Source organism: Bombyx mandarina, chromosome 10 (genome assembly GCF_030267445.1).
Source record: "Bombyx mandarina strain Sakado chromosome 10, ASM3026744v2".
NCBI lineage: Eukaryota > Metazoa > Arthropoda > Insecta > Lepidoptera > Bombycidae > Bombyx > Bombyx mandarina.
The window spans coordinates 13,137,483-13,151,094 of record NC_143217.1 but is presented as its reverse complement, the minus strand read 5'-3'; the positions used below and the strand labels follow the sequence as shown (position 1 = coordinate 13,151,094).

Sequence of the window (13,612 nt, the reverse complement as noted above, 5' to 3'; positions counted from 1 at the left end):
ATACCACAATCAAGTACATCTGTTAGCTAAGCTACAATTTGGGCATCGAGAGTTGAGCATCAGAGACCGTTGCACGTGCCTATCTGACAAGATTCCGACTTTTGTCAGAAAACACTCGACCAAACCATGTTTACCAGACTCCACAAACTGCAAGTCATCACAGACCCGCTACACGCTTCGTCTCGCGTTATACTTACCTATATATCTCCGGTGATGATGTTTTTATCTCCACACACCTATATATTTACATAACTAATTAGATCTTAAATGCATATGTCCGGCATGGTTGGGAGTTAAGAGAAGGTTGACCGGATAGGGCCTTAAGGAACAGGATAACTTGAAAAGCTACAGACTTGTCTTAATCAACAGTTTGGTAATACTGGATGGGGCTCACCAATTCACTCGTTCTCGAGTACTAGTCTTAGTAAACGCACCTTGCTTCATAAAATCAGCTCTGACTCAGAGACGAATAAACAAAAATCAATTATTCGTTTTCCTGAATTTGAGTCACGCGAGCACACAACCAGCATTACTAGTTCACATTTTTAGTACCGGTTATATTTAGTGTGTTTACGTTGAATGCTCTCGCGATCTTGTTTGAACTTGGCTTTGATATTAATTCTATTGAATTAGGCGGACGGCTAGCGGTAGAAACACGCAAACATACCTCACATCAACCACAAGTGAACAAATCTGAACTCAGTGGTATGTACGTGGCGGCCAGTCTTGTTTGGACTTGACTGCTGCGCTGAACCGCGGCTAAGGATCACGAGTGTGGTCTTGGCGGTGTCGCTCTTCAAACTAAAACCCAAAGCACTGAAACAGAAAAATGAAAGCATGCGGTAGGTATGTCCCGGTCGGCACACATACTAATGTAATCACTATGTGTTCGAATGCCGCAGGCGGGTACCAATATTTAATGAACTAATTTAATGAATGACTGTCTATATGACTTTGTTTCTGCTTTTATGTTACAATATATATTTTTTCCATGTTAATGTAATAAAAGCCCTTCGTTTTTATCTATTTTTTTTTCAAATGTTCTCGAGGTCTCTTATAGTGGTAAACAAGAGCGCATAACCGAATGTTCATTACCCCACAAAGTCCCCGGGGTAGTTAAATTTGCAGTGCAGGACTGTACTCAAATTTTATATTACATATGTAAATTCATAATGTAAACTCAAGTGTATTGCAGTGTTGCGTGGCCACGAAGATTATCTTTAACGTAATACCTAAATAGGTGTCTTGTTATGTTTTGCTCCACACGCACCTTAACGCAGTGATTCAAGATGCATTGAGGAACTAGCTACACTTGGTACGAAGCTTCTCATATTGAATTGCAGAAGAACACAGGTACCTTCTGATGGGAAGTGTTTTATGCATAGCCGTCAGCTGAGATTGGCTATGCCCTCGATAGTACCTCCAGCTTCTTTCGGCTAACAGCACCCTGGTCAAGGCGGCCCTTCGTCCTCCAGGACCGAACGTGTCAGTACAACCAGGTACCGGGCATGACAAAGTTGAATATGTAAATCTGGTAATCGACCTCTTTCAGTCTGTCTAAAAATTTTTGCGACAATCCAAACGCAATCTTTAATTTGGTAATAATATATTTAGGCGAAAGGGGCTTACGTGTCCCATAGAATTTTCCAATTCTACCCTGTACGTTATCACTGGTATAACGCGGCCCACATAAATCGTGCGTGGAATTACTGACTGATCCCAATGACTTTATTGCGCGTTTATGGTGAAGATAATGTTTTGTGGTTTCTTTCATTTGTTTATTTATATTTCCACTGATATTTTACCATTAAAATCATTTTAACCTACTTTTTAAGAGTTTCATGTCGATACCGTGCGTCAACCGGTAACGGGTAAACGTGTGCTGTTGATGGGTGCACACAAGCATGTCATGTTATTTGTCCAATAGGTCATGATAGTCAACTAGGCCTGCCCGCAACTTTGGCAGTCTACAAAAACTCCACTTATTTACCGCTACCCTATGATCCAGCACAGATTAGGTTTAATTTGTATTAATAGCCATCCTTAATATATTAAATTTATTTTGAGTTACGGAAAGTCAGAGAGGACGAACGAGCACCGTAAAAAGTTCTACCAAATCATCCACACGAGATTCAAAGATCGTTACGAACACACGACAAAATATCGATAATTTGATAGACAATGGTTTTAATTAAGTTTCAATTCTGTCTGTTAAAACACTTATCATCTCGGACTAAACCGAGTCGGATTTAAATAATAATTCAGAACAAATACTGTTATTGGCATAGTCAATCGAATGTGAAATGCATTGATGAAAGCGTCTTCCCTTGGGAGTTCAACTCGCGGGCTGCGTTTAATGAGATTGCGCAGCTGTACGGGGCTTGTGGTGCGGTACATAATGTTACGCGCTAGGGGTCGGGATAAATGAAATTGCACCGAAGTAAAACTTAAAAACTGTATTCAACACTTAGAACACTTCACTATACTTTAAAATTCTCAATTCGCTTCTTTCACTTTGCCTCAGGTGATCCGTTCGCTGTTTCGCTTCGAGTACTTCCGATTACTGACTGCCTTCGTGACATCCCTGCAACGCTTTTATAGTCGGTACCACATCCCTAGAATTATCGAGAATATTCCACACATCTCTAGTATTGTGTTTCCGCTATCTGACAATAGATGGCGATGTACTTCTCGGGAGTTCTAGGTGCTACTAGGTCCTTCGATATTCGTTCGACTATTCGGCGATAGATGGCGTTACTCTTACTGGCGTAACAATAATAATGAAAATGGGGTAAGAGATTTAGATTTTTTTATTTCCATTCTGAGCAGTTGAGCTACGGCTCATCTGATGGTAGTCTTTGTCAATCATCTTAAGCGAAGTTGTGAGCTTTGTTCGTATAGGTCAGACAGTCTCATCACTTTCTTAACCTGAGATCATTAACACTGCATTTCAAATCAATCAGATAAACATTCTCATTATTAGTAAATAATGCCAGTTAAGAACGCGTATTGTTTAGTGAGCAGGATGTGGCATTTTGCCAGCCAGGGAAGGTCCGCTGCATTGTTCCGCAGAGAACTGCTTAGTAGTCCGGTCAGAGTTGATACAATCACGATAATAATGTATTAATGTACCCCTTGTATCAAGCGGTCCTTACGAATACGAGAACACCCATTATTAAATATTATTCTATTAGAGGAGTTAGTGCGTGGTAGACCGGCACAGACGGTCCAAATTGTACTGTTCCCAATTTGTAGATATGTAAATCCCATTAGTGCAATTCGGGTTCTGGCTGGTTTTATTGTTTTCTATAACAGCAACAGCAACAGTACGGCGCGCAGGTTCAGCGCTACGCATGGAGGTGGTGGATAATATTCGCTTGTATTCTTTTGAGCTCCGGTGACCACTTAATTTCATATAGACGGGGAGCTCCCCTGCTGGTCTGCAGTACGGCAATACAAATAATAAAAAGATGTGAAAATTATTAAAACAAATTTTGTTGAATTTGTTATTTATTTTAATAATGAAATTGCAAACATATATTTGTCTATACAATTTTTATTTTTGTAATTGTGATGTTGGGCGTCGCTGAGTCTGTGGATTTCGATAGCCGCTTAAAACGCAAGGTGTATCGCAAATCTTCCAACCAACCATACCAAGGAATAAATTAAGAGTACCTCATAGTCCACCTGACGTTCCACTCTGGTCACCAGTCTATGATTGAACCAATTGACACAATAAACATGACATTATAAAGAACATCTAATCGTTCTTCTTGTTGTCAAGAACATCAGCCCTCCAGTGCACTTGTATTACCTTTAGCACTTTAGATAAGAACCAGACAAACATGAACAGTAGCAGCAGAACGTCTATATTGAGCATCTGCAGAGTAGTCAATTGAAGGAGAGCTGGAGACCTTAGTTGAAGAGCTCCACCAGTCTTTATCACCAGCTCGATCCAATGGAGGATTTGTCGTTGGGGCTCGAGTGTGCTCTGAAGGTAGATTGAGGCTTTTTCTGCGTTTTTGTGGTAACTGGAAGATTAAAAGCTTTATGGTACACTCATGGAAAGGCAAGCCTAAGTTCCCTCCCCGGTATGGCAACTCTGATAAGTTTGTTCCGCAAGCAAGTTCTGAAAGGAAGTCTTTGTTGGAGCTAGTAGCTTGACTCGGTAACTTTCTTTAGCTTTCTTTAGCAGTTATTTTATTTTGAATTGAAATTGTTTTATTGACAATATAATCTCTCAGTTTTTCTTAAATATTTTCTATGTAAAGCGCACTTAGGAATGGTTTCGTTAATTATTCCATCAACGTATTTTGGCAAATAATAAAATATGAAACAGAGAAACTGGTTTTAATCAACAAGTAATAAAGAGACAAATAAGAACAGAGAATAAATAAATTTTTCCACCTATTGTTGCTAAGAATCTTGTTCACGGAATCCTTGATCTTCTGTGCGATATGCTCACTGAATTTGACTTTGATCCCTCGTCTTCTCGCGTGAGCTAAATCCATGGTCACGAATTGATCTTGGTATAATGGTATGCCAATGACTGGTACACTGAAATACGCTGCTTCGAGTAGAGAAGTAGTTCCACCATTTGTTATCAGCAAAACTGTATTATTGTGGCCTGGAAAAGGGAATACAATTCCATAGATTTCAAGAATAATAGAAACACTCACGCACCTCTTAGCTTAAGATGTTAAGGTGTCATCATTAACAAATATGGTGTATAATGAGTTAAGGTTTTTACAATAACAGATAGGTACGAACAAGATCAAAATTTGTTATACTTTTTTTACTATTTAATGGTCAATATCGTAAGTTAGAAATCGTCATTCTTGTTTCTTGTTCTAGGTCGTGGTGATTCAAAGGATAAGACGCCCGGTGCATCCGTATCGAGTGATGTGACTGTGCTGGTCTTCGAATCCCGCAGGAGGGTACCGATTTCTTGAAAGAAATATATACTTAACAAATGCTCACGAATGACTCGCACGGTGAACTCGCAGCAATTATAATTTGCGTAATTACTAAGGGTAGGATATCTTGTGGGCACACGGGAAGGTGCCATCACCCTACCTATTTCTCAATACCCTCGAAGGTGGCTGTCCGGGGTCTCCCTGCGGACACCGATGCGGCGGAAGTAACGAACGCCCTCAAGGAGCTGGGCTTTCCTGCCCGATATGCCCGGTGCATCCAGGCCAAGAGGGGGAGACAGGGCTGCGTATTTTTCGTGGCTCTGGACCACCTCTCCAAGGGTGACCTCGCCCGGCTGTATACAGTTAACGAACTGTTATACTTGCCGGGGGTGACGGTCGAGGGATGGCGTCCAACCCGGGGACCTGCGCAGTGTCACCGCTGCCAGGCCTTCGGGCACGCGTCCACGAACTGTCACCGTGCGGTCCGCTGCGTTCGATGTGCCGGCGAGCACATTGTGGCGGACTGCCCGAGGCCAAGGGATGGCCCATTATCCTGTGCTAATTGCGGGAAGGACCACGCCGCCATCGATCGGCGGTGTGTGGTCTACCGCAAGAGGGCCAGGATGATGGGAGTAACCATCCCCCCTCCTGTTCCACCGGTGCCACGGCCCAGGAATGTCCCAGCTCCAGCACCTGCTCCTGTCGTCTCTGCACCCATCCCCAAGGGGAAGGGGAAGGGGAAAGGGAAATCCTCCCAAACCCCAGCCCCTCCCCCCCCTAGTACCTATCCGTCTGTCTCGGTGGTGGAGGCTGGGCCGTCAGCGGCCACGTTGATGGCGCAGGCCAACCCACCGAGGCGGCCAAATAAACCTACCCCTACTCCTCGTGGCCGAGCTAACATCGCTCGAACAACCGCGATCATGCCCCCACCTCAGACTCAGAGCATCGGCAACAAGAAAAAGGAGAAGAATAGGAAAAAGAAACTAAAAAGGAAATTGAGGAAAAAGAAAGAAAGAGAAGAAGTTAACAGGGGTACTGCCGAGCCCATCGTGCCGGATTCCCCACCCGCCCATGCTGAGGCGATGATCATCAATGATCAGCCACCTCCAAGCGTCAGCCCAACACCTGAGGCTCCCTCAACCGAGCCTAATTTAAACACACAGCCCCCTCTCCCCCCCGCCCTCAGCGCGAGCAGCGCAGCGGTCGGCAGGCCTCACAACCTGCCGGCTTTGCTGCATGGCTTCTCGCGCTCTGGGAGAAATTGTCCGAGGTGGTCTCCGGAGTGATCCGTGAGATCGCCTCGGGAGCCAGCCCTTTCGGGGCTCTCTTGTCGGGGTTCTACCGAATGATTGCGCAGTTCAATGGCTAGCCAGGAACTGCGCATCATTTATTGGAACCCCGGCGGGGTAAAACCCCGCAAGAACGAGCTCTTGGTTCTCGCCCGGGAGTACAACCCTGAGGTTGTGCTCCTGGGCGAGACCAAGCTACGTCCTCGGGATGTGTTCAGGATTCCAAACTACTTCATGTACCGACGTGACGAGGTGAGTCCTGCCGGGACGCCGTTCAGGGGCACTGCGGCGCTCGTCAGGCGAGACGTGGTGCATGATCAGTTGGATTTGCTGGCCTTCACATCGACAAGGTCGATCGGTGTGAGGATCCACACCTCGGGGGGAGATATGCGGGTTTATGCCGCGTATAGACCCCCGGGGCCTGATTTCCACCCCGGGGACATAAGACGGGTCCTGAATTGCGACAGCCGCCCAGCTCTGCTGGTCGGGGACCTCAACGCGAAGCACGTCGCGTGGGGCTCCCGACTGAACTCAGCAGTGGGCAGGCGGCTGTTAGAAGATGCCGATAGGGGCGACTACTCTGTGGTCGGCCCTGACGAACCCACACACATTCCGACCGCCGCGCAACTCCAGCCCGACGTGTTGGATGTGTGCGTTCACAAGGGGCTACGGTGCCCCTTAACTATTGAGGCACTGTACGACCTGGGTACCCCCCATCTCCCTATCCTGGTCACACTGGGAATGGGGCTCACCCGGGTTGCGACCTCGCCCCTACGACCGAAGGTCGACTGGGAGCTCTTTAAGAGACGCCTAGTCGACCTTCCCGCAATTCAGGACCCCAACACCCCTGAGGGGGTCGACGACGCGGCAGTCCGCCTTGTCGACTCCATCAGGGGAGCGATCGACCAGGCGACGACTCTTGTGCCCAGCGGCGGGCCCAGAGGTATACTCCCGGCCCATCTGAAAGCGATTATTCGCCGGAAGAGGGGCCTGAGGAGGCTCTGGGCGACAACTCGTTGTCCCAGGATCAAGCGCGAGCTTAATGAGCTGGAAGCGGAGTTGGCGGCGAAGATTAGCTCCTATCGGGGCTATGCGTGGGAGGAACGGATCGAGGAGGCCCGTGAGGACCCCTCGTCCGTGTCCCTCCACCGACTTTGCCGCCAGCTCTCAAATCGGCCTGCCCCGACTTGCCCACTCGTGGACGAGAGGGGCAACCGATGCTTCTCGGCTCAGGCCCGCGCCGATGTCCTGGCCGTAATGCTGGAGCGGCAGTTCGCTCCAAATAACTCTGCACCCTCAGAGGCCGCATTCCACCAATCGGTGGAAGAGAGCGTAGCAAGCCTACTCTCCTCCCCGGTGCCACCGTTGGGAGATGGTGATTTCATCACTCCCAGTGAATTGCGCCTCTCCATCAAGCGGATGAAGAGGCGCAAGGCGCCGGGCGAGGACGGTATTCCCTCCCTCGCATTTTTCCACTTCCCCGAAACGGTCGTGTCATTCATGACACGACTGTTCAATTCCATTCTGTCCACAGGACACTTCCCGGGAACTTGGAAATTGGGCAAGGTTATTGCCCTGCCCAAACCCGGCAAGGATAGGAGAAATCCCTCCAGTTATCGTCCGATCACTCTGCTGTCGCATATGGGCAAGTTGTTCGAGCGGCTGCTGCTGAGAAGGGTGTCGCCGCACATCCTTCTCAGACCCGAGCAATTCGGGTTTCGCAGCGGTCACTCGACAACGCTGCAATTGGTCCGCGTTATGCACCACTTGGCGGATCGGTCCAACGCGCGCCAGTACACGGCCGCAGTCTTTCTCGATATCGAGAAGGCCTTCGACCGTGTCTGGCATGCGGGACTGATCTACAAGCTGTTGCAGAACACGGACCTCCAGCACGCCTATGTGCGACTGCTGGGGTCGTACCTGGAGGGAAGATCCTTCCTTGTCGCGGTCGAGGGCGCAAAGTCGTCGGTGCGCCCAGTCACGGCCGGAGTTCCCCAGGGAAGCGTCCTGGCACCAGTCCTCTACGCTCTCTACACCAACGACATTCCCACGCTTGAGGGCAACCTCCAAGCGTGGGAAGCCGACGTGAAGTTGGCGCTGTTTGCCGACGACAGCGCCTACTTCTCGTCCTCTAATTTCCCCTCTGCGGCCATTTCGAGGATGCAGAGGCTGTTGGACCTACTGCCCCAGTGGCTGGACCGATGGAGGGTCGCGGTCAACGTGGGGAAGACCGCGGCTATCCTCTTCGGTCCGGTCCGCACAAGAGCCGTCCCAGGACAGCTCAGTCTCCGTGGAGTCAATGTCGAGTTTAGGCCCAGTGTCCGATACCTGGGAGTCAGTATCGACCGGAGTTTGAGGATGACCGCCCACGCCAAGTCGGCGTTGGCGGCCGCCCGCTATGCGAGGTTTCTCCTCCGGCCGGTGTTGGCCTCCAGGTTGCCGACCAGGACTAGACTCGGCATTTACAAGACGTATGTTCGTTCCCGTATCACGTACGCAGCTGCGGCCTGGTATCACCTCATCCCGCAGATCATGCGGGTGAAGTTACAGGCCCAGCAGAATCTGGCTCTTCGCACGATAGTCGGAGCAGGGCGTTACGTCAGAAATGACGTAATCGCCCGGGATCTAGATGTGGAGTCGCTCGAGGGGTTCATTCGGAGGCTAGCTCGTAATATGTACGAGCGGGCTGACGGTGGACCCCACGAGCATCTCCACAATATAGCTCCCTTGCACGCCAGACCACCTGATGGTCAGGCGCTACCAAGGGAGCTACTGGAACCCCCGGCTATGGTAAGATAGTCGGCTTAACCGGAGTGATATGGGAGTGCTCATAATGAGTGCCCCCATGGGACTGAGCTGTCCACACTCTTCATCTCCCCCCACACTGTTGGGGTGCCCCCCTATGGGGACCCATTTCTACCGCCGTTTGGGTGGACCACTCCCCCTTAAGGGGAGTGATTTACGTCGGTCCCTCCCCGCGACGGTCTTCCCCTTCTGGGGAGCCCTTAGCGGGTGAGCGCTAAACTAGTGCCGCGGCTCCCCCTCTGACTTGTAGAGGTGGGGCCGCGGCATGGGGCCGGTGGCGGGCCCCACGGTGCTGACTGTTGTCCCGCTTTGTATATATTGTAAATAGTAGTAGTTAATAGTTAGTATCGTAGTTTAGTTTTAGTTAGTTATAGTTAGTAGTTAGGAAAAAAAAAAAAAAAAAAAAAAAAAAAAAAAAAAAAAAAAAAAAAAAAAAAAAAAAAAAAAAAAAAAAAAAACAAAACAAAAAAAAAATCAAGCAGAGGACAGCAGCCGGCGCCGGGGTGACTCCTCCGCGGGCATCACTCCGCCCAACAGAACCAAGCCCATCGTATTATATATAAGTATTTATTATTTTGTCGATGTAGTGCAGCCGTGCGCGCTGCGAACAGCGTACCTCTCCCTACTTTTTCCCGCATCTATACCACCCCTGCCCTATGTGGCAGGGAGCTTCGTCCCGGGCAGTGGGGTTTGCCCCGAGGCCCGTTCCATGCCCCCGTGAGGGGGTATGACGACCCTTCTTCTTCCTACCTATTTCTAATGCGAAGCAGTAATGCATTTCGGCTTAGAGGGCGGGAAAACCGTTGTATTATAAAACTGATACACAGAATTCATGTCTCAAGGTGGGAGGCGACATTTACCTCTTTGATGTTTGTGGGCTTCGGCAATCACTTACCACTAGGTGGGCCGTTAGCTCATCTAACCGTAAGCAATTTAAGAAAATTAAAAAAGGATTTTGTAAACAAGCAACATAAAATAGTACACAGGACGGGTTATAGAAATATGGTTATTTGGTAATGATCTTGAAATAGGTAATGGTGAATTGTGCTAGACTAAGGCATGTCTAAAGATTGAGACAAAACAAAGTTTGTAAATTCGCATTCTTGATAACCGGTTCTCCTTACTCGAACTTGTAATTATCAATAAAAACACACCCAACAATGGGGCATTGCCACAATACTGTCGGTGATCAACATCGATTTCTAGAAACAAATGATTACAGAAACTATTCAACTTTGCTTTGTTCACTACAATCGATGTGCAAGTGTTCGCATCGGCAGGCTCGTTAAAAAACAATCGATCGGTACTTACTTAAGACGCGGAGCCGAGGAAGCTGTTTAAATACATAAACATTATCGGGTATATCCGTCAGCTGCTCCCCTGTCTCCCATATGGTGATCTGGTCGAACTGACTGAAGACATGCAGCAAAGTTCTTTTGACGTACCAAGGCAAGATCTTACTGTCCGCGCTGAACAATATTGCTCCGTGTTTGGCATTGTCTAATAAATCTTGCAAATTCTAAAATGAAAGCAAAAAATTTTACGCAATCTTCTTGCCTGAACTGGTGTTACAAATTGGTAATAAACAAAACAATGCCTTTAATAAGGTTCATATAAAATTAAACATAAATAGTTTAGTATTGGACCGCCGGATTGGTTAAAAATAATTTTACCTTTTTTTTTCTTTATTGCCCTTGTAGGCAGAAGAGCACATGTCCCACCTGATGGTGTGTGGTTACCATCGTCCATGGACTTCAGCAATGCCAGAGGCAGAGCCAAGTCAGTGCCTACCATTACCTTTTTTCATTATCTGTCAATTACTGTATAATTTCATTAATTAAAGTAAAATGTAGAATGCAAACACACATACCTGCGGTAAGGCTTTGGGTGGCAATTCAATATGATATCCTCCAACGTACTTAGCATTGGGGGGAAGAGGTATTATTTGACCAATTTCGGGATCAGAATTGATAAGTAACAAAGAAGCGTTGTAGAGTACTGTTTCGTATTGGGACGGAGAAAGGCCTCTATGCTGGAGCACCGATTGATAGAGTTCGTAATAAGCAGGAGACTCGACGTAGTGGATCATGTAACTGGAAAATTTGTTAAAAAAATTGTATTAAATTATCGATTTAAAAATTTATTAAGGATTCTTTTCGTCATTATATAATTACATTAAACGGATTAATAAAAAAATCTTTAAATAGCCGTAATTAGAAATAACAAAATACTTACGTGATCCAACCACTTAGATACACTTGACGTGCCAGCCTCATCACCCTCTCCCGAAAGCCATAAGGAGGCAAGGCCGCTTCAGAGGACAGTAGATCAGTGCTGTACACTGGACTGGTCTGCTCCAGCATTAGCTGTGACGTCATCCAGGAGGCATCGCATGCGGTGTACCAAATCAGGGGACATTCAAAAACGGCTGCTAATCTGTGGAGATATTGAACGTCCATAAAACAATTTCAATGTGATTAACAAGATAATTATAAAATAATAACAATAATAATAATAATAATTTATTTATTTCTCTTTTAAAGTTATAGTACAAATACAAATGGAAATTAACCTTATAATTTATTTTGTAAGCCTTTGAAAGAGCTGAAGTCTGTACTAGGTTCAAAGACCTGTATTACTGAGTATGTGTGGTGAGTTTCGTTTTTTATAGCTTTTATTCCGCCACCCACCTTATTTATTTTATATGCGAATCACAAAAGTCCCGTCTAGTTTGAAGCCACCAGCAATCAATAAACTATCGATTTTGAATAACGCCTAATAAATATCAGATATGAATAGCTTAATATTACAAGTCTTCAATATTATAAAGCAGTAAGTAATAGTATAAAGTCGATTCTCGACTACCGGGGGACCACTACTTATAATAATTGTGGCCGTCTTGATTGCGATGGCCAAAGTAAAAGACGATTTTAAGGATTCTGTCGTCTTTGTTCATGTGTACAAAATATTAATTATCTCACGGTGCGAGTAGTCCGCTGTAGTACCACTCAGCAATCACCGTATCAAATGTCTCCTGGTTGTCTTGAAGCAGCTCTCGTACCTTTTCATTCTTGATAACTTGTTTGGCCAGGACCACTCCCAGCTCTAGGGTCTTGTGGCTAGTGTGGTGTCTTTCTATCAAATCATTTACATCTAATTCTTGGCCTTGAATAAAGAATAGAAATGCATGAGATAAGATCTCTTGGGGTTTGAATTGATTGATAGGAAATAAAGTCCTTGCCAGAATTAAAATATTATAATACGATAGTCCCTAATGCTCAAAATAAATAAAAGTTCAATCTTACCATCCTCTGGAAGGACAGTGATGACCTTTAGCCGTTTCCTCTTCATCTCCGTAAGTCGGTTTATGTATGTCACCTAAAGGCATGCCATCAATATTGTATACGGAACTTTTTATTATTAAATTATATTCTGGCCACAGAAATAAATCTTATTTCTGCGATTCTGGCGTTTTGGTTTGTTTGGTACGTTTTACAGCGACCTTATGTCAGTTGAGACCTTGAGATATGAGTTCTAAGTCTCTGCCCCACCCTCCAAACTGAAACACATTACTGCTTCACGGCAGAAATAGGCGGGGTGGTTGTACCTACCCGTGCGGGCTAACAAAACTCCCACCACCAGTAATATATTTTTGTGGATTTTATTTTTATTACACAATGTTGTTATTCCTTTACCATGGGAGTCATTTGAGAACATTTGTTAATTACGTATTCCATTACAAAAACTGGTGCCCGCCTGCGGGATTCGAACCCCGGAACAGTCATATCGCTTGATACCACCGGGCCTCTTATCCTTTAGGCCATAACGACATCAATTATCAATTTAAGACTAATTGGGAATTGTGTTCTTTTTTTTTATAATAAATATTCATAAGAAATTTAAAATATCAAAATTTATTTATTGGGTCCTATTTTGTTATGATCAATCTAACGTTTCAGTAAACGTACCTCATGTCCAGCATCCAACAATATCTTCACAATAGAATCTGTCAATTGTTGATGACTTCTGCTCGGCACTGGCGATACCACCAGCACCTTACTTCCCCAGCATAAGCACACAACACAGAAAAATAACACAGTACCGAACATCATTCTGTAACTCATAAATTTAATTTAAATTTACGCCTGCTGCTTGTTGAAGTTTTTAAATTAAATTTAGTGTATTATATCATACGTGTGGTCTTGTTTAAGATAAGTTTCAGTGTAAATGTACGAGATTGGCACAGATTCGACGATGTGTTATCATGAGATAAGATCTACATCTGGGAGATATCAGGCTTATATTTTGTATTTTTAACAAGAACATATTAAACAATTCATCACGTCTAACAGCCCCATGGTACGCTTTTTTTCTTCGTTGTGGATGCTGAAAACACACACACACACACACACACACACACACAGAATGTCCATAGGTACTAAGCAGACCTCGAGAAGCAAACATTCCTCGACCTACCAGACCATCGCATTGTTGAATGTGTACCTATATCGTGCGCTGACAGTCCGGCACGTTTGCCTAAGTTAAGTATTAAGTATATTCTCTTATACTTTTGAACTCGGATATACTTATCTTCAGGCGTGC

At 45.6% G+C, this 13,612-nt stretch overlaps 1 protein-coding gene across 1 annotated transcript; it reads right to left on the bottom strand.

The window, feature by feature from the left end:
• Positions 1 to 3,513: 3,513 nt before the first annotated feature.
• UGT48C1 (UDP-glycosyltransferase UGT48C1) lies at positions 3,514 to 13,367 on the bottom strand. The gene is made up of 8 exons (XM_028173178.2): positions 12,979 to 13,367; positions 12,316 to 12,388; positions 11,992 to 12,175; positions 11,246 to 11,446; positions 10,881 to 11,103; positions 10,322 to 10,529; positions 4,408 to 4,627; positions 3,514 to 4,031 (listed from the first exon to the last, which is right to left on the bottom strand). Exons 1-8 carry the CDS (start codon positions 13,132 to 13,134, stop codon positions 3,761 to 3,763), a joined length of 1,536 nt encoding a protein of 511 aa, XP_028028979.2. The 5' UTR covers positions 13,135 to 13,367; the 3' UTR covers positions 3,514 to 3,760.
• Between the last annotated feature and the right edge of the window lie 245 nt (positions 13,368 to 13,612).